General features: G+C 44.8%; 1 protein-coding gene across 3 annotated transcripts; it reads right to left on the reverse strand.

Moving 5' to 3' along the window:
- Positions 1-697: 697 nt before the first annotated feature.
- LYPLA1 (lysophospholipase 1) lies at positions 698-21,373 on the reverse strand. Of its 3 annotated transcripts, XR_010837481.1 has the most exons (10): positions 21,148-21,373; positions 20,330-20,361; positions 14,064-14,129; positions 12,202-12,249; positions 10,335-10,405; positions 7,890-7,963; positions 5,715-5,816; positions 4,248-4,424; positions 2,275-2,467; positions 698-1,616 (listed from the first exon to the last, which is right to left on the reverse strand). XR_010837481.1 is itself a non-coding variant. In XM_059043547.2 (9 exons), the coding sequence occupies exons 1-9, from the start codon at positions 21,214-21,216 to the stop codon at positions 2,405-2,407; spliced, it is 702 nt and encodes a 233-aa protein (XP_058899530.1). In that variant the 5' UTR covers positions 21,217-21,373; the 3' UTR covers positions 698-2,404. The 3 variants fall into 3 exon arrangements, 2 of the variants coding, with proteins under 2 accessions (XP_058899530.1, XP_066873530.1); XM_059043547.2 differs by having other exon boundaries at positions 698-2,467; XM_067017429.1 differs by lacking the exon at positions 5,715-5,816 and having other exon boundaries at positions 698-2,467.
- Between the last annotated feature and the right edge of the window lie 308 nt (positions 21,374-21,681).

Genomic DNA, 21,681 nt, shown 5'->3' on the forward strand with positions numbered 1-21,681 from the left:
ATAAGAAGGAGTTCAGTAGTAGGCAATCCTCCCAACGACTCACACACATAGACTCTGTTGTTACCTGTCGACAGGCGTAAACAATTCCACACTCTGACCACATCTGACTGTGAACCAAGAGTTTCAAAAGGATGATGAAATCAAAGATTATCACGTGAAATGTGATGCTGCTGTGAAGAAGGATACATCTAAAAAAGAGCTGAAGTTGAAAAGAGCATTACAGTACAGAACTCTCTTACCACGAGGGCCACCCCAAAATGGAACAAGCGGCCTCACAAAAAGCAGAGGCTGAAGGACTGCTTAGGAGGCAGAACAGACGTGATTCCTTACTGGGAAAAGTTAGAAATCAGCAGTGAGATAAAAGGAGAAGAAGCTACTTGGATAACGGATTTATGACACTAATTTTTAAAATCCCATGAATAGTACATGGAAGGAAAAGAGAGGGAAACACCAAACTTAAGTAGGTTACGAACACTGAGAATCAAACTGAAGATGTGTTCAGCTTGTTAGTGGCACTGAGGAATAGGAAGCCGGGGCCCCCCCCCAGAGAAGAGCCAGGCGGGGGCCCCACCGCCATCGAACTTCCCTCTCAGTGTGTGTTCCTGGGATTACACTGTCGCTTTCCTCCTTTTCCTTACAGACAGCCATTCCAAGGAAACCCAAGTGTTAAAAATAATATTCCAAAGAGCCAGTCACAGAAAAGTCAGAATTACATTTTATTTCACATTGATAGAAACCGTGAAAAAGATTTACGTTTTCCCACGTTACAGCACATTTCAATGGACTATTTCTTGCCATAAATTAGATCTTGCTAATTTGTGTAAGTGAAACAACAATTTATATTCTTCAAGATAAAAGCAAAATGACTTAGTAAATGATTGTTTAAAAACTGTAAATCCAGACATAAACGTATGGCTTCACTATTAACATCCTACACTCTCCATACAAAATCATTTCCATCATCAAGTAGCACCCATTTATAAAGACGCGTTCCTCACGGTGTTCTAGTCAGTTGGAATACAGCCGAAAAATTAACAACAGTTCAGAAATATCAGGCGTACATTTTTGCTACATATTAAACTGGGTGGTAACTACACCATATGTACTGAGTTCTGACTAACTTTTATTACCCATAAACTTGTTTTCCAATAATGTTAACCAATAATCTGAGAAATCTATTTAAAATCAAATAATTGCTACTTTTATGTTTGCACAGAAACTAACTTAAAAAGATCCTCTCTGACTACAGTGAAAATTTCAAATAAGTCCACTGGCAGATAACAGTAAAGCAAATTTTTCAAATGGATTGTTCATTTCCTACAGCAGTCGGTTTCAAACGTATGTGCAAAATAAGTAAACTAAAACTCTATGCTATGAGGAGAATCATCTTAGAACAAATCATCTTAGAAATTACAGTTTGTAAGATCAGTCTTAAATATTTCAGAACATACTAGAATATGACCTAATTATTCTTTCAGTTAATTACAGAAAAATACAACCACAGAATTATTCTCGTTACCTGGACTGAATATTCGCGTAACTGTGGGCCTAATCTGCAGACAAAGGTCCAGTTTAAGAAGTCGTGTAGAAACTTTGAAGGGATGTCTGGCTTCTTTCTACAAGTATAAATACATTTTCAGTGCTGTCATGTCTGTGATTCAGAATGTCAAATTACAGCACGTATTGACAGCAGATATCTATGGCAAGTAGGCAATATTTGGTCTGTTATGAAGGATAAAAAAGAAGAAAGAACACATTTCTAGAGAGGAAAAAAAGAGTATTAAATAGAAATTATATTCAGGAAAGAAAAACCTGGTCCCCCAAATAAAAGGGCCATTAATCGAAGACAGCAATATTTCTTTTTATTGACACTTAGAAACATTATCCCTATTATTAGGAATAATGTAGTAACACCTCATTCTTATTATGCATTATAATCATTAAGTACATATGAACACATATATAAAAATACAGATACTGCATGGTGACTAAGGAATTTGGGATTAAGTCCAGAGTCTAAGTCACAGCACGCATAGACTTTTTATGTCTTCACTGCTCATTTATACCCGAACAAGTTTTCATTAAGCATACTAATAATTTTCAAGTGATGTAATAAAAAATCTGGTTGCAGTATTTTATTATTTTGCTGAATTACATAGGAGAGAAAGAAGCTAGCTGCTTCACCTATTTTAATACTAACATATTCTGGATCATGTTATGCAAATACATACATAGAAACTTAAAAGATCATAAATTTCCCATGAGGAGATTTACTTAGTCTGTGTCATTGGTGTGTATTTGCAAAACATTTTAACACTGCAAGCATCGGAAGTTTCAAGATCGGGCACAGAAAATCTTTATACTCTACGACGATGACGCTGGTGTGCACTTCTCCACAAGCCTCTTAGTGACATCCGTCAACGGGAGGTAGGAGTTTGTCAATGAACTGCTTGATATCCATCATTTCCTGTTTGGAAAACAGAGATTATTAATAAGCAGTCACACAAATCAGAAATTAAATCCCCACTAAATACCACTAACTAAAACCACAGTTTTACTACAATTACATAAAGAGTGGTGAAAGAGAAATGAGGCGCCGATAGGAATTAGAAAACATGTCCCACGATGGTTATTATCGTAATTCAATGATCACTCTCATATATTATGAAGTCCTATGAAAATGGTCTGCATTTGCACTGCTTGAACAAAATAAAACACTGGGGGTGGCGGGGGGGAGGGGAAGGGGGTCTAAAAGCGACGATAACTACACAGAGAAGAGTTGGTACATACACAGCCGCCGTCAACCAAGCGTCCGTGCCCAGCTTCTAACACTCCCTCATTAGAATGACATGCTAAGTCAACTGCACCAAATGCTTCGTGCCTTTCCCAAGGATCCGCACACAACCAGCCAGCTGAGGCTGAGGGGAGCAGGTCCCCGAGGCAGGCCTGGAGAGACGCAGAGGTGAATCCACCACAGAGGAAACTGCTCGACACCGCGTCTGGCCCAGCTTTCTCACTTCCCTCAAACACATGTCCTGCTGCCACCCCTAGTACTTCACAGCTGAGCCTCTCAGACCCACACATGAGCGTGCAGGAACCTGCACCCGCATCGCTTCCTCACTCGGGAAAGAAAGCACGGCACGGTGGTGGCCTGTCTCACCCACCGTGTGGCCCCCGGGCTCTCCTGTGACCCCGCCTCCTCCAGCCCCGCCTCCTGTCCCTTCCTGCCCCGAAGCCACCTGCGTCTGCTCCTGAAGCCTCCGTGTGCTCACTCAGAGGCGCCGAGTCTGGAGTCCTGGCATCTGTGTGTTTGTTAAGCTCCGGGGAGGCCGGGTGCGCTTTGACAACCACCGCTCTGGACCCTCAGCCCCTCCCTCCTGGTACCCGGCGTGTCGCCCTTTCCGGATTCAACGCGTGAATCATCAGGGGCTCAACTACGTTCTCAGTTAACACCTAGAATCCCAGGTTCCCCGTCTTTCTGGGTAAGTCATATTACTACCTGCCTTCTCTGTCCCAAAGCAAATGATTTCGCCAGGCTGACAGTTGCAAAAAATGTTAACTTGGACTGTGTCGATGCTTAGCTATTGATTTTTATTCTAGTCCTTTTCAAGCCTGCAAACCTATCCTGCCAACCCTCATTCTTACGATCACCCGTCTCAGTTTTTCAGAGTACTTAAAAAAAATCTTCTAGGGCTTCCCTGGTGGCGCAGTGGTTGGGAGTCCGCCTGCCGATGCAGGGGACGCGGGTTCGTGCCCCGGTCCGGGAGGATCCCACGTGCCGCGGAGCGGCTGGGCCCGTGAGCCGTGGCCGCTGAGCCTGCGCGTCCGGAGCCTGTGCTCCGCAACGGGAGAGGCCGCGGCAGTGAGAGGCCCGCGTACCGCAAACAAAACAAAACAAAAAACTTCTAATATAACACATATCACATTCTGCTTTCTATATAGTTACTTGGATATATATCCTTCTCCCTATTAAAAATTTTCATTTTAAGTAATCTACTTTAGATTTTAACAAAGAAATGTTTTTTGTCCTTGAATTATTTACAGTGTTTACATGTAATAAGAAATTAGTGAATGTCTGTTGAATTAAGCTGCATAAACTTTGATCTAAGTCCTACTAACCTATGGTTCAATGTGAATTCATTAATTAACTTCTTTAAATCCCCAAGCAGTCATGTTATTTATCTTAAAAATATCACATGCAAACAGTTGCAGACGTGTCTCTATAATCACTGCTTCCAAACACTTACCTGCTGACATGAACTGTGCACCATGCCTCCATAGGTTTTGAAGGTTACATTGGTTGGATTTACCAATGTCTTTAGCCTTTCAGCAGTAAGAGAACCGAACATTAGGGGAACTAAAGGATCCAGATCCCCATGGCACTGAAGGATAGAAATATCTCTATTCACGCCGCTGATAGGGCCCTGCGAAAAGCAGAACAGGACTAGGGTTGTTTATTCAAGCGTATGGAGCATTATGCGAAGCACGTGCAACATATGCTTGCTCTCGTTATAGGTTACATCTGCCCACAGAAATAATCTTCCTCCCACCCGTATCCCCCCATCTCTTTCTTTAAACTTTTATAGGACATACGATTACCCTGCCTTGTACTGTATGTTTTCCTAATGAATCAGTTCCTTGAAACACATTATATCCTAATCATATGTTCGGGTGGCAGGACACAAGAAGTATGTTTTAGCTGAGTCATATTCTTTGCAGCTCTTATTTTATTTATTTATAAAGAATGTGTATTTAATTAATTAATTAACTTTAATTTTTGTCCGCATTGGGTCTTCGCTGCTGCACGTGGGCTTTCTCTAGTTGCAGCGAGCACACGGGTTTAGCTGCTCCACGGCACGTGGGATCTTCCTGGACCAGGGACTGAACCCGTGTCCCCTGCATTGGCAGGCGGATTCTTAACCACTGCGCCACCAGGGAAGTCCCTCTTATTTGATTTGAATAAGAAGGTTAATAAACAGCACTTACTATGTGCAAGACTCCAAAGGGTTACTATATAGTGATAAGAGAACAACCCCTAGGTTTAAGGATGAATTTGAAAGTAAAATAACATCCATATCCCCCATGGGTACTATATATTGCTTTATACTGTTGAGCATTTAGAAACTATATTCTACACTAAAATTCTGCCACCAAGCAGTGAACATACTGAGTATTCAAAAACATCATTTCTATGTGTGAAACATCGCCCTAATTTTGATATATATCTTAAAATGTACCAAAGACTTCAAATACAGAATTTATGACAATAAAGACTTCCTTCCTCCTTCCCTCTCCCTCCCCTTCTTCCTTTCCTTTTTTAAGGACTCATTTCTTATTCTGTTCCATGCAACCCACAGTAAAGACAGTGTAGTATACAGATAAAGCCTAGCAATAGTACATCACAGAAGTCTAAGGCAATTCTTTTTAAAAAAGGATGACTGATGTAGACTACAGGCTTTGAGTGACACTGATGTGTCACCGTAGGTTCACTGGTTATAACAAATGTGTCCCGTGCTGTGGAACGCTGATCGGGGGCTGTGCGTGCACGGGGACGCTGGTATATGGACACGTTCTGTACTTGCCGCTCAATTTGTTGTGAACCTGAAACTGCTTCAAAAATTAAATTTATTAATAATCATAACATGACAGTGTCCTCAACATGAAATGCCATCCCTCAGCTCAGTGATGCCGTGCTGCAGGCGTGGGCCAGGCACCTGTGGAAAGGAAGCCCGCAGGGGCAGCCAGCAGCTGAGAGCGGTGACGCCGGCCAGCTTCTGCTGTGTGGTCAGTGCCGTGTACAGAGATAAAGCTCCTCCCTGGAAAGACAACAGGGAAAGTCAGTGGGACACACCTTCTGCCGGCAGCAACGGGAGTGATTCTTGATATCAACACCGTTCATCAAAAACTCAAAGCGGGTGGCTGACGCCCAATACAATGGGCGAACTGGGAGAAATACATGCACACCCCGCCGTGTCCGCAAGGACCTGACTCTCCACGCTGAAGCCCATCGTGAGACCACAGCGACTGCCCAACCAGCCAAAAGCAGAGCCCGCTGCTGCCCTGACAATGCCGTAGGGACATTGCGCACTTATAGTTACTATTTTCTTTGTTTTGGCTGCACCATGCATCATGTGGGGTCTTAGTTCCCCAACCAGGGATCCAACCCACACGCCCCGGCGGTGGCGGCGTGGAAGTCCTCTAGGGTTAACTATCTCCTCCTCAGCAAAGGTGTAGGTAGAAAATCAAATCTGGTCTTAAACTGGTATTACTTTCCAAAACAAGAGCTCACGAGAAGGACCCTGCGGCAGACACCTCTGGAGTACTGGCCGCCGGCTCACAACACCCGTATCCTAGGGCCTGCGTGCCCTCTGACCCGTGCCCACGGCTCACGGGGGCCACCAGAGGACCTGAGATTCTTTCTCATCCGAGAGATTTTAAAATTGAACTTCAGTGACCGTCAGACTCTCTCTGTGTGTCTGGAGCTGTACCATGTAAACTCAAGAACAGGAAAAGCTACAGGCAGCGGACGGCCAGCTGCAGACAGACAGGCGAGTGAAGCGGACGGGCAGAGAAACAGGTGAGACACAGCCCCCGACGGCTTCCCGAGTCCCAGGGCCTCCCGGGGCCTTGCTACATTCTCATCCGTGGCCTCCGTGATGTGACCCCCGACTCGTAACTTACTCTTTCTCACGTAAGGGGTTAGGAGTTGGTTTCTGCAACGAGTCTCATAGACAGACTCTGTCTAAATGAAGCATTCATTCTTGTACCCACATTTATGTCACAGTGTGTAGTACAACGTATATTACCTGTGAGTTTCGACACATACCAAATCAATAACACGTCTTTTTACTGTATTATATCGACGACCTGGGTTTCTACTGAATTCTAACTTCTAAATGACTCCGTAATTCGGACACCGCCCTCACTCAGGTAGTCTGGACACTCAATTGCTGACCCAGAGGGTTTACAGCCTGGCAGCTGGGGCAGTCTGGGGTGAGTGACATGGCAAACAGGTGATGAGCTGAAACTAAGGTGTAAACTCGGTATGATGTAACTGTAGAAAAAGTATGGAAGGTAGAAGGAAAAGTACAGAAAGAGAAGAAAGATGCCGAAAATACACATCATATACTTTCATCTAAAACTTATCCTACACGACAAGAAGAGGGAAGAGGACAGGGTGATGTTTCCAAGACTGACTTTGCCCCCCTCCCAAGGGCGACCACCATCTGCTCAAGAACGGGAGCCACTGAGGGGTCCTTGAACACGGGGTGAGGCTGAAGCACCCCCGACCCAGGAGCCAGGACAGACGCAGTGGAGGTCAGGAAGCGGCCGGCGCAGCCCCCGGCACTGGGGTCTCCCGACCCCGCTCTCACCCCACCGCGATTACAGGGAGTCCGCCGGGCTCGACCGCTGGGAATCTGTGACAAACAGAGGGAAGGAATTCTCCCTTCTCCGACCTGATTATTCCATTGCTCGTCTTCTCCTGGGACGGGGACTTACACCTGCGTTCAGGCAGAGTTTTGTTCAGAGAGGTACAGAGTGTTAGTTAACTCAGACCGAACTGCACGTGTACTAGTTGTCTGAGAAAAATACATTCCAGGTTCCAATCAGTTTCCTTAATAAAGTGACTTTCAAGACATAATCTATAGGGTGAAGGCTATCACTGAAGAGAGAAAACCAAAGAAGGAAAAGAGCATGATATACTCTCTAATTAATCGATCATTATTTCCGGTCCATTCAAACTTAATGCAGCATTAACAGTAAGGAATATATCAGACTCTATAACCTCTTCTAAAAACAGGACTCCTCCATAGAAAAGGGACTGAAACTACAGACTTCTAGATAAATATACTGATGATGCTGACATCTCACCCAGACTTTTATCTTACCTGAGAAAATCCTCCCAAAATAATTCTGTGAGAAGGAATGCCATTCTTCACCTCTTGGTCTATCAAAGCTTTTACTAAAAATAACATAAAAGTTAAATCACCAATACTTTCAAAGTTAAACCCACTGATATAATTTAAATAGGAAAAAAATTAATCACAGAAAAGCACAGAGTATATTAAAGGTCGAAACAAGTGAAAAACTTGGAGCACTCTATTAAAATATAAAACTGGAATGGATTTTCAAAAACGCAGATTTTGCAGCTGTTACGTAAACTGTTCCGTTATTTGTTGCATAATCTGTAAACAAGTTTTCTCTCTCATCAACAGATGGATACGGATAGTCCTTTATCCACGCTCCATTCTGCTCATATACATTTTACAGTTCTTTCTCTTCAATGAACCATAGGCATTTGTACCTAAAAGCTGTTATTTTTAAATCGTAGGTAGTTAAGTAGTTTACATGGTTTGTGACTGACGGTGTTTAAACAGTTCACTATATTATTAAAAAAAAAAAAAAAAAAAAGACAGTATACTTTTCCCTATAGCCAGTAAACAACGCGGGAGAAAAATCAAATGAATTCTTTTGTTTCTGCAAAATACTCTGACACGCATCATTAACTGTATTACTTGATTAACTCCTAGACTTTCCTTTTTCTTTATAATACTATGTTTTGGGGATAACTGCACCTTTTACAAATTTATCTCCTCTCATTTTTGACATACTTGTAAGTTTCACCTTCTTAAGACGAAACTTTCCAACTTTATTTTTCCTTTTTACCAAAAACCTAAAACCTGCTTTTATTAGAACACAGCAAAAACCCCAAAGCCCAAATTAAATGTTTTTTTCTTTTTGTATAAATTTGGTTCTTAGTTAGAATAGCCTGAAAAGCAAGGGGTACCCCGATGAGCATGTGGGAAACAGGCTAGAGAAGAGGAGAGGAGTAAAGAGATGAAAGCCTCGTTGAGAAGCCCGAGGCTTTATTGAGGGGGAACCGCAGGGCCTGGGCGGGAAAGGAGATGCAGAGTAGACAGCAGCAGCCCTGCGCTGGGGAGGGGCGGGGAGCCGGGGCCACTTTCCCTCCATTTCGCCTTCACTCCTCTGGCTACACCAAGCGCTGAGATAAAGTTAAACCACGCACGGTGACCGCAGTCAGCTGTGGAGCGACTGGTCCCGATTCCAAGCCCTGGACGCACCCCGAGCCCTTTCTTCTTTGTTCGTGGGCACATCTTCCCGGCCCCAAATGGAGACACCCCTCTTTCCTAACTCTGGGTCTCAACCCGATTCTCTCCAATCAGACATCACGTCAGACACAAAGAATGCCACAGGCCAACCCTACCCGGGGAAGGGACTTTCACCCTGCAACCCGCTGGGCCTGGCCGTCTGCTCCACAAGGTCCACCCTCCCTATGTTCCCAGGGTCTGACAACTCACCCCCAGACCCGACACGAGCTCTACCACCTATTATATTCTGACAAAATCCTAGCTCTAGGAGTGTAGCTTTGATCTACTTTTTGATGATCCTAAAAGTCAGAGTCCTTGGTTTGACATTCCTTAATATCCAATATGTTTTGGATGCATCTTCCCTGTTTTAAAGTTAAGAGTTCTTCTAAAAAATAAAAAGATTTTTAATAAGGAACCTACCTACCGTTTTGGGGTTTTAAACGATTTTTGAAAATTTCCAACAAACGTAAAAATAGGAAGACCGTGCAGGGTTCCCTGGGTACCTAGCACCTCGCGTCTGTAACGAACGCCTCACAGCCAGGCCTGTTGCATCGAGGCCACCGCGTCACCACCCAGGTCATGAGGGAGGCCGGCCTGGCCACCGCGCTGTCTACTTGTCAGTGTTGCAGCACATACGTGTCAAAGACACACGTGCTTCTGTGCATGGGCTAAAACCAGACTTCTCCCGATAAGTTAGCGTTCTTTATGCTTTCACCCCACAAGTAAGCGGAGTTACCATGTTCATAAGCGAGGACGTGACTGGAGACCCGGTAAAGCAGAGCTAATACTGTTACACGAGTGCCCAGTGAGATGATTTACAGGAATCGCCTTGGCAGGTCCAGCAGTGTTCGAGCAGGGGCCCCTCACTAAAACTAACTATTACCATAATTTTCATTATATATCATGACATCATTTGTAGCCTTATCTTTGTCCTTACTTGAAATCTCTTTAATGACAATAACTGGCCACAGCCATCAAACACGCTGCGGTTTTCTCCATTTGCCTACGTCAATGAAGGCAAAACGACGCATGCGACAGCACTCAGGTCTGACGAATGCTGTTCCTCCGCGTCCACCTCACCTCCACGGACCATAATTAACGAGTCCAACAAGACGGTGAGCCATCAGAAAGGAAGGACAGCACCACCTGAGCTGAAATAGCTTCGTAGTATTTCATCAACAACAATACCACGATCGAATCTACTATAAAACTTTTCTTACTTACCACTTTCTGCTGCCTGTTTAATTCCAGTTTCATCTTCCTGTGAATCTGGTGAAAGCCCAATAATGTCAAACCTGGAAAATAAGGCAAAATTCTAAAAGAATCATTCAATTCTAAGAATATCTACTCTTGATAAGATGGTAATTTTAGAGAAAAAAGGCTAACCAAAGATATTCTCTAGAACATTAAACTCAAATTAAACTGTCTCTGGGGACTTCCCTGGTGGTCGAGCGGGTAAGACTCCGCGCTCCCAATGCAGGGGGCCTGGGTTCGATCCCTGGTCGGGGAACTAGATCCCACATGCCGCAACTAAGAAGTCTGCATGCCGCAACTAAAAGATTCCACGTGCCACAACTAAGCCCCAGCGCAGCCAAAATAAATAAATAAATAAATATTAAAAACAAAAAAAACTGTCTCTGGAGGCCAAATGGACAACTTAAATGCGTGAATGTGACATCCTGTAAGTTCCCTTCACACCAACTAGATACAGATTCTATTAAACAGTCACAGTACCACATAATTTTAAGGTAGAAACACCTGAAGAATGACCTAGTCCAACCTGACACCCACACAGGAGTCTCAAACCACAGCCCTAAGATCTTTGGAATGAACTCCAGCCCCTCGCTTCCCTCCGAGTGCATCGTAAGTCAGCCGTCTGGGAAGAGCCACGTCGCCACGGCACCTGCGCACGGGGCGCGGCCCACACCTAGCGCACACAGGCCACCTCCATCCACATTCTGCAAAACCTGTCACCACGCACCGCAGTGACCTCAAAGCAGAGGCTGGGCGGCCCTCCTTTGGCCCCGACCACCTCGCTACCCACTGGGCGCTTCCACTATGGTCTCGAGCAACGTGAGGTAGGAATCTTGCTTCTGGACAGGAATTTTGCCAGAGAGGGAAGGTGGGAGAATCAAAGGTCAAGGTAGGCAGGAACCTGTAAAAGGTGCCCAGGAACATCCAGTAGATAAAAACGAAGGTGCAGGGTGGGTTAGAGGCGAGTGGGAACAAGCAGAGGACGAGGTGGCGACAGGCTGGGGTCCCCACGAGGCCTCGCCAGGCAGCGCAGAGACGGGAAGCAAGCTCACAGGAGGAACAACTACGCCTGATGGTCAGCTCTGAAGTACGTGCCTTCAGAGGTGGAACCGTTCCAGACGACAAAGCCCAGGGGATGCTGTGGGTGCCTGAAGTTGAGAGAGGAAAACGTCAGCGGGAAGAGAAGAGTCCAGGAAGGGACAAGCCGGTCAAGGCTCTGAATGGGTCATTGACACTGGATCCCCTAGTCACCCGAAAGGTAAGACGGTGGCAGGAGCTAGAGGGGAAAGGAAAATAGGAATCAGGTGTCAAAGTCATCAGTTCTGAACAGACCTGATGCAGAGTCTCAGAGCAGCAGGAGGAAAGCATGGTCTGGAAGTGGCTCAGAGAGCAAAGAACTGACTGTAAAGCACCCAGGGAATGCCTGACATCATGAATGTCTTGAGAGGGCTCAACAGGAAGTGGTTTCCTTAAAAACTGGCTCTCCAGGAAGGCAAGAAGGCGGGAGGCGGAGAGGCCGTGGCTTCCCCAGAGAGGATGCCACGCGGGCGTGTCCACACGTTTGGTTACTGAAATCAACAAAGGTTTATCAAGCAGTAAGAGATGTTCTCTACCGTGTATCTATCCACCCACTCTCTCCTGTTTCTCTACCTGTTGGTGCAGCTCCTTAAGTTTTCCCCAAATCTAACATATAAAACTTGAAATAGTCGAATAAAGGTTAAATTTATATAACTTTGTAACTTAAAAATAATTAAAAACTGCTATATGCAAAAGCACTTTTGATTAAAAAAAAAGTATAAGTAAAAAGTTCTTATTGAATAAGTGAAGTCTTACTTACCAAGAAGGCATGGCCATGTTCATATTTAATGTTACAGGCATAACCGGTCTACGTGGGGAAGAAAAAGAAAAGGGAAAATAAGCATAATATACCGAAGTACAAAACCTGATAAATTCCATCAACTGAAGATGATTACTCGAGGCTCTCACAAAATTGAATGCTACGATTTGAACGAATGAGCTGCTTCACTGCACGTATACCTGCACAATTCTGTTCTCCACACCCTCCAAATGGTTCTCAAGACAGAGCCACAGCTGGAATGGACTAAGCTTGGCGAATAAACAATATCTCCCTCCTTCAACATCTTTACTTGATACTTTCAAACCGGACACGAGAAGGAAAACACTAACCAAGACAGATGGAAATTTCTGAGACTCTGACCAAGGGGCTAAGGATACAAGCAACTTACTGCACAGACATGGTGGCATCAATTCCCACAGGCTCAGATTACATTTTTGCTTATTTTCTAGTTCTTAGCTACGTACCTGCTTGTTTAACAGACCTCTAAATAAATAGGGGAAATGTAAGTCTTGCCTAAGTGTCCATTATACCCAGCTCAATTCTGTGATGACAGCCTGCATGCAGCTAGGTACAAAAGGAAAGAAAAACAAACACACTCTAACTACATCTCACCACCATCCTCCTGACTCATGAAACAAGTCTACCTTAGAGGTCATAAAATCTTAGTAAAATTTCCATGAGAACATAAACTTCCCTAGGTTGGGAAATAGCCTTAAGCTAAATCCAATCTTGGAGCCAATAACAGAGCAGAAATTCCAACACCATCAAAAATTCTGTCTTGCAGACGTAGAGAACAGACTTGAGGACACGGTGGGGGAAAGGGGAGGCTGGGACGAAGTGAGAGAGTGGCATGGACATATATACACTACCAAATGTAAAATAGATAGCTAATGGGAAGCAGCCGCATAGCACGGGGAGATCAGCTCGGTGCTCTGTGACCACCTAGAGGGCTGGGGTAGGGAGGCTGGGAGGGAGACGCAAGAGGGAGGGGACATGGGGATATATGTATACGTACAGCTGATTCACTTTGTTATAAAGCAGAAACTAAACTAACACACCATTGTAAAGCAATATACTCCAATAGAGACAAAAAAAAAATTCTGTCTCTGGCATGAGTCAGATTAATAAGGACACAGCAACCCTTTCAGGATAAAAAGAGGAGGGAATGTTTTCTTACGTAACCTCATATTTTTCCTCTTTCACATTTATCGACTCTGCTGCTACAACCACTTCCGAGGATGAATTACTAACCTATCAGCATGTATCTCACCCCACCTGTTTCTCCATGGCTATTTCTTCTCGGCACACTTTGACCTAAGACTTGTTCATCTTAGTGATTTTCTGAGTTTGCTCAAAACTTACTAGTTTCTCTCTGACACCCACAAATGTTTTCAGAATTCAAAACCAAACTTAACAGTCTCCAGAGTCTGTGTTCTTTCCATGCGGCATCACATTGCCTCTAACTGATCAAATTTAGGCGTGTTTTCAAGGTAGTAGAGATTTCTCCCAAACCTGATAGGTAAATCCCCTTCAGAGACAGCTCACGGATGTCCTGAGAACTTAACAGGCGCTTGTATGTCTACAAAAATTTTTCTGGCTGTGAGTTCAACTGATCTCCAAGAGAGCATTATGTTAAATTTATCAACAAAAAAGATAAGAAAAAAATTCAACGTAACCGGGACACATTTTAGTTTTACAGAACTTACTAATCTTTATTTTGAAGCCGAACATTTAAATGATAAAAATTAATTATATTCAAATGCTTCGCTGGAAAAGTAAAGCTATCACGATTGTTCCTCTCCAGACTCTGAATCCCAAGCCTGAAAACTGAAAATACTTACGCGTGCGGGCAGATGTATTTGATGTGGGCGCTTCTGATACCTGCAAAGGCTTCTGCCCACCCATGCCTGGTGGAGAAACCATATGAATAATGCCATTAGATAATGCTTTAAATTCCAGTAAGTTAATAACAGAAGAGTAAATCTGTGAGGGTAAATTTCAACCCCTTAAAAGACCACTACCAACCTAGAAACAACCCAAAGCTTATGATTTCAGCTTTACCTGTGGATAAAAATGATCTCTCATGATCCCTGAAGAGCAGTGTTTTCTCTTTCATATACGTCACTGGGCTTTATAATTTATAAAATACATTTTAAAAATCTCTGTATAACCTCCCCACAATGTGCCTAACAAAGTAGGCAAGACAGATGATATAATTCATTTTCCATAAAGAAAAAAATCCCCAGGAGTAAAGTAAAGCAGCTGTCTGATAGTTCTCCATGCTTACTGTACCATTAAAAATAACAACCTTATGGGACTTCTCTGGTGGCGCAGTGGTTAAGAATCTGCGTGCCAATGCAGGGGACACGGGTTCGAGCCCTGGTCCAGGAAGATCCCACATGCCGCGGAGCAACTAAGCCCGTGCGCCACAACTTCTCAGCCTGCGCTCTAGAGCCCGCGAGCCACAACTGCTGAGCCCACGAGCCACAACTGCTGAACCCACGTGCCGCAACTACTGAAGCCCGCGCGCCTACAGCCCGTGCTCCGCAGCAAGAGAAGCCACCGCAATGAGAAGCCCGCACACCGCAACGAAGAGTAGCCCCCGCTCGCCCCAACTAGAGAAAGCCTGCACACAGCAGTGAAGATCCAATACAACCAAAAAAAAAAGAAGCTAATAACTTTAATTAGCGTTCTCTCCTTATGCATATATGTACATATATATGTTCAAAACAGAATATGAGACATCATCAAAATCCTTCTGGCCAGAAATAAACAGTTATTCTTTCTACGTATTTCCTTCCAAGTTTTTCCATGCATATCACTTGAGAAATAGATACAGATTTTACAAGAGTGGGATCATACTATACATACATACAGCGCCCTACATCTTTACACTTGACATTACACCTGATACTTTCCCCATATTACCTCTATTAGAGGGTAAAATAAAGTTAACTTAAGACCTTTTTGGATTAAATAGTTTTGAAATAAATGTTAAATGCTTTTCTATTAACTACTTCTCTATTTAAATCCACCTTCCCCCAAAGTGTTAAGCAAATACAGAAAAATTAATAACATTATGAACATTAACACTTATGTAACACTGACACTGAGCCAGGCACTATTCTAGAAGTTATATATGGGTGCATGCATGTGCCTATGTGTGTTTCCATGAGGGTTCATGTGTGTGTGTGTGTGTGTGTATGTGAGACTTAGTGTGAAAAGTACAAAACATGTTGAAAGAACTGAAAGAAGATCTATATAATGGACATCTCGCATTCTGGAAGACTTAATATTCTTAAAATGGAAGTGCTCCCCCAAAGGATCCACAGTCAATGCAATCTCTACTCACAGCTGGCTTTGCAGAAACTGACAAGCTAACTCTAAAATTCATTTGGACACTCAAGAGACCCAGAATAGCCGATATTGAAAAAAAAAAATATTGTCGGAGGACTCACACTTCCCAATTTCAAGTTACTACAAAGCAACAGCAATAAAGACTGTGACACTGAAAAGACATACAAATCGATGAAATAGATTTGAGAACACAGAAATAAACCCTCACATTTATGGTCAGTTTATTTCTGAACAGGGTGCCAAAACAAATCAATGGGGAAGGAATAGTCTTTTCAACAAAAGTAACTGGAATAAGTGGAAACCCACATGCAACCCACATGTAGGATAAAGTTAGACTCCTACAAAAATTAACTCAAAATATAGCAAAGACCTAAACGTAGGAGATCAAACTATAAAACTCCTAGAAGAAAACATGCGAAAATCTTTGTGACCTTGGACTTGGCAATGGTTTTTTAGACGTGAAGCCAAAAGCACAAGCAATAAAGGAAAATAATTTAGTAAATAATAAACGAGTAGGAATCTTGGGTTCTAGCCCCAACTCTGTCTCTATCTAGAAGTGTGGCCTCAAACAGTTCATTCAGTCCAATTGTTTTCAAAAATGTGGTACCGTCTGGGAAGCTGTTAACAAGCCCGAGATGACACCAGCTCCTCGATTCCAGCCCAACAGCACAGGGCTTTTCCTAGTCGTCCCCCTTCCCGTACGCGTAATTCCGCGAGAAAGCCGGCTTCAGCTCTGGCGGTTCTGGGCCAGCAGTGCAGGTTGGGACCTGCCTCTCCCCCCAGGTGCCCCACCCATAGTCATGCTTCATGCACGGGAACACCCCCTCCCCTCACGGCTGACCGTGACAGCGGAAAGCACAGCTCTGACGAAGGGGAGCGGGAAGGAGAAAGCCGGGCCCTCTTCGTGGAAACCCCTCCCTCCCCTCCGCATCTTCCAGGCGTCCCTGGGTCTGAATTGCCCATCTGTGTGAGATTTTTCTAGGCCGAGACTGTAACAGTTTACAAAGTTTCAAAGGCAGAAGTGGTTAAGTGGGTCAGCTCTTACTGAGAGGTCAAATAAGGAGAGGATTGAAAATAATACTGTAGACTGCCAACGAAAAAATACCAAATGAAGGAATTTTTTAAAAGATCATTATTTGGCAACCATCACAATAACAGATCCAGATAGCAACTGTTAATGGGTGCTAAATCCACAGGTGAAAAATTGGTGAGAAACAGATATTTTCATACAATCAAAGTATCTCCCCACAGAACACTTTTTAAGTGCAATTATATTTATTAATTTCACTGCGGAGAAACCTGGCAGACACTACCTTAACCAGATAATGAAACATAGTATTATTGTCAGCAACGGCACAGAAGTCAACACAGTGTGGTCCCAGGACCACCACAGCAACCTCTGCGGTGTCCCTGCAGAAAGGGAGACGTCACACAAACCCAAATTGAGGGACATCCTACCTAGGAACTGGCCCATAGGGGAAAAGTGTCAAGGTCACCAAAGACAAGAAAATGGACTGCTCAGGACTGAAGGAGCCTCAGGAGATGTGACAGCTCAATCTAACTTGAGATCCTGGACCCATAAAGGACACCACTGGGTCAACGCAGGGAAACCCAAGTGGGGCTGGTGGATGTGATGGTAGCTTCAGAGCAATGTTAACGGCCTGACTGCTGGTCACACCATGGCTACGTGGCCGTGTCCTTGTACTTACAAAACACACACTGAAGCTCTATGTAGTCATGAGGCAACATGTCTGCAACTTATTCTCAAGCATGTAGGAAATGTTAACAACTGCGTAATCTGAGTGACAGGTAGAAGGGGACCTCTAAATACTATTTTTCTGCAACTTTCATGTAAATCTGAAGTTCTTTTAAAAGAAGTAGTTAAAAATTTTACATAACAACAACGAGGGAATGTAAGCCACAGGTAACTCTACGAGTCCAAACTACACAAGTGGGGAGGGGCGAGCTAACAGACATCAAAGGAGTGGCAGGATTAGAAAATCACATCACAGTAACAACCTACTCCAGCAAAAATCATCCGCAGACGCTAAAAATATCAGGTGAAAGTCTGATGCACGATTTGCATGTCCCCACGACTCACCCTACCTACACAGGAAGAACAGGTGCCGTAGAGAGACCCAGAGGAAGAAAGAGACCACCTTTATCGTGTGATCCAGGTCGGCATCAGTGATGGGGCGGACGGTCCCACCTGCCTCCTGACGTGACGCAACGAACAGGCCGCACCACGTACACGGTGTTTGTACCAAAAATGCACAAGCTGAACGTCATCGTGAGGAAATGTCAAACAAACCTAAATGGAGGGACCAGCCTGATCCCTGCAGAAACGTTCATGTCACGAACGCCAAAGAAGAGCTGAGGGAGTGTTCCAGATTAAAAGAGACTGGAGAGCTGCAGCAGCTCAGCACAGGGCGGCTGGGATGGAAGTGCGGGCGGACGGGATTACTGCAAAGGACACGACTGGGGCAGCTGCCAAGGTCTGTTAGACGACAGGCTAGACCGGATAACAATGTTAAATGGCGCTGCATCTCCTGAATATGGTAATTTTCTGTGGTTACGTAAGAGGCTCTGCTTGTTCTTAGGAGATACATGTTGAAGTCTGGAAATCAAAAATCATGGCGTCGGCAATTTACTCTCCCAAGTTTCGGCAAACACAGTAACATATTCGATAGAGATCAGTGAATCTGAGTAGAAGGTTTTGAGGAATCTGTTTTATTCTTGCAACTCTTCTATACATTTGAAAGCATTTCAAAATAAAAGTTTTAAAATGCTATCAAAAATAAACATGTATCTCTGGGTTGTTCAACTGTTTTTCACTCTCTTCTCAAGCATATTTTGCATTTGAATTTCTTTTACAAGACAAATGTAACATAAGACAAGCTGTTTTTATTTTGGAAGGAAAACTGATCTTATGCAATATAGTTTGAACTAACACATTTTATTACACATGTTATACGTAGAAACAATTTTGTGGTCAGATGTGTTTCCTGCAGAACTTTTCAGAGCTTTAAACATGCTAGTGCATACCCAGTAAATCTTCTAGAGGAGAAGATGCCATATCATATTTCCTAGACACTAAGATATAATCTAAGTGGCACCACTGAAAAAAAGTCTTTTATAGAAAAAAAAAAATCACCACCACAATAAACACACATATCGTAAGATGAATACCCATCTCAGTAACATAAAAATGTGGGGGAAATGACATGTTAGAATTGAGAAAATATAGAATTATACAGGGTCCCCCAATCTTATTTGGCCATCAGAGACTTTTCATGAGAACACAGACTGCAAGACCCAAGTTACCAGACAGTGCACCTTGGCTGGTCCTGTAAAAAAGAACCCTAACCAAGAAAGGCAAAGCTACCCATTTTCATAGCTGAGTGGCTTAATCCCCATCATCCTCTACGTTAACCTGACAAAAGAACTTTAGTTCTCCAAAAAGTATCTCAAACACTGAATTGCCACTTGTCAGATCGGCTGGTTCTGAATTTCATCATGTGCTCATGGAAGCAATCTAGTGTCAGCTTTCTTTGGTGCCATCCCCCAAAGTAAATACTGCCAGAACTGGAGACCTCTAATTCTTTATATAAACTTAATTCTTAGTCAAGATGTCATGGCTGCTCTTGGTGTTTTTAATATCACATTGTTCATTTTTTTCATCACTTTCACTCTTAACTTTGGTCTAAAGAATCTGGCTAAACTGGGGTCCACAGAGAATCTTTCTACAACTGAACCTTTTACCCTCTGGACTGATTCTTCAGACCTTGAGGCTCTCTTTATTGGGAAAGTTACAGGTGAGCAAGATCCTCCCTGAGTCTCAGCATCAAGAAGGGTTTGGTGATAAAACAGAGCTCCTCTAAAACCTCTGTTTAGTAAAATAAATAAATAAATAGTAAAGTAAGTCTGTCCTTTTCATAGGACTACCTGATGGCCAGAAACAGTCCTCTAACCTTTCCCATAACTCCATGCAAGGCATGTGTCATGTACCTTTACTTGGGAGGCATAAAAGGATATTAGGAATCACTTTTAAGAATTAATCTGGCTCAGTGCCTCCTTGCAAAGATGTAATCGTTTCTTGGCTATCTTATCAAAATTTATTTATCTTCACTTTTCCTTCAATTCTTCAATTTTGTAACAATGTTATAACAACCATTTGATCGAAGTTTCAAACAGATAACCACTGATTTAAATTTTAAAAAGCTCTCAAAATAGAAAGAGACTGAGTGAAAGATAAACCATGTGGCTACAGTTAGCACAACAGAACGTGTGTGATAAACCTCCAAACAAATCCTTGAGCTGCATCCCCTGCGCTTCAACTGATTTCTTTCTTTTACGGGAACATCGGAGCTCTCATTCAAAATGTTCACATTGCTATCATCTCACTCATCAAAATCAACTAGCTCTTCTCAACCTGCCCTGAAATTTTACCTCCTCTGGAAAGCTCTCACTTGCATCTCTACAAACATACCTCCCATCTCTGGTATACACTACCCACGGAAACTCAAGGAGGAGTTTGCAGTTTTAATATGTTCCAGACACAGGAGGTGAAGAATGACAAAATAAGGGGATGAGGGGAAAGTTCTGGGGGTTTTCAAAAAAAGAAAGGATTCTATCTCATGACTGGACTGTACGAAATATGACTATCAATCTATTTTTATACAATCTAGAATTCTTTGCTCGTGTAGAGTTGCATGACCCGTTTCATTAGGGTACTAACAATGGTACCTACCCCGTGTCTCCCAATCCATGAAGGAAAATCACCTAGAACGAAAGAGGAACAATGAGTAAGCAATGCCTAAATAAGCCCAGCGGAATGTTACACACTCCAGAGCCCCAGTTAAGGTGGAGGCCGGAATCACAGAACACTACCTTCAGCAAGTTAATCTCTACAGACCTCGCGTAAGGGGCAAAAGCACTTCACGTCTCTCCGCGCAGCTCCTAAGATAATTAACGTGGGGCTTTAGCACTTAAAGAGGTCCCGGTTAGACAGGCTTCTGGGCAAATGATCACACTCCAAGAAAAATCGTTTTGTCTCTTTCAGGTCAAACCATGAAAGTTCTCACGCGTACGGCAGAATTTCTCCATCCCAAAAGGGAGCTTCCGGCGGCTAAAAGTAAGTTTGAGATCCTCACGCACAAGTTTCCTAAGGAACAGCACCTCTGATCGAAAAGGACACTAAATGTTCAAACTTCTTTAACTGAGGACAGGGGTGCAAGGTGACACAATCAAGGCATCTCCCTCATGCACAGACAAGGCAGCAACGTGCTCCAGAGCCACCTGGAGTTGGGGCGCCGTCCGCTCAAACGGGTGCCTCCGGGGTCCCGGGGCGGATCCGCGCGCAGGGCACGGGGGATGCGGGGCCGGGGGCTCTGGGCCTCGGGGCCGCCCGCCCGCCCGCGCCCTCCGCACACAGCCCGGCCGGGCGGCGCCCACCACCCCGCCCGAGCCCCCCGGATCCCCCCGAACCGAACGCCCCGTCCCAGCCCCGGCCCGCCGCCCACCGGCCCGCGACGCGACCCCTCGCGAGGCCCCCAGCGCCGCACTCACCACGGCGGTGGCCTTCCGGACGGCGGGCACGATGGCGGGCAGCGGGGCCGACATGTTATTGCCGCACATACACCGGCTCCACCGACCGCGCGTCGGAAGCGGAAGGCGGAGCGGGCGCCGGGCCGCGGCCGAAGGGGGTGCGAGCGCCGAGTCCGGCTCACCCACGGGCGCGCGCTCACGCGCGTGCGCGCCCACACCGCGCCGCGCCGCGCCGCCCCCCGCCCCGCCGGTCGCCCCGCCCCGCCCCGCCCCGCCGGTCGCCCCGCGCGTCACAACCCGGCCGCTGGACGCCGCGGTGGCCGAGGCAGAGGGCGGCCCGAGCTGACCTCCGGCCCGCGGGCCGCGCGTGCTCCGTGCGGGCGGCCGGCGTGGGGGGCGGGGCCGCCCGGTCACTCCCGACCCCACTCACTTGCAAAGGTCGGGAAGGACTGGCCTTGGGGGTCAGCTTCTACGGTATTTCCATTGGGGGTTGAACAGGTGTGTAGTGTGGGGGCCCGCGCCTCGCCTCCTTTAAACTGCAACCGGAGAGGGAAG

This window comes from Kogia breviceps, chromosome 17, assembly GCF_026419965.1.
Source record: "Kogia breviceps isolate mKogBre1 chromosome 17, mKogBre1 haplotype 1, whole genome shotgun sequence".
Classification (NCBI taxonomy): domain Eukaryota; kingdom Metazoa; phylum Chordata; class Mammalia; order Artiodactyla; family Physeteridae; genus Kogia; species Kogia breviceps.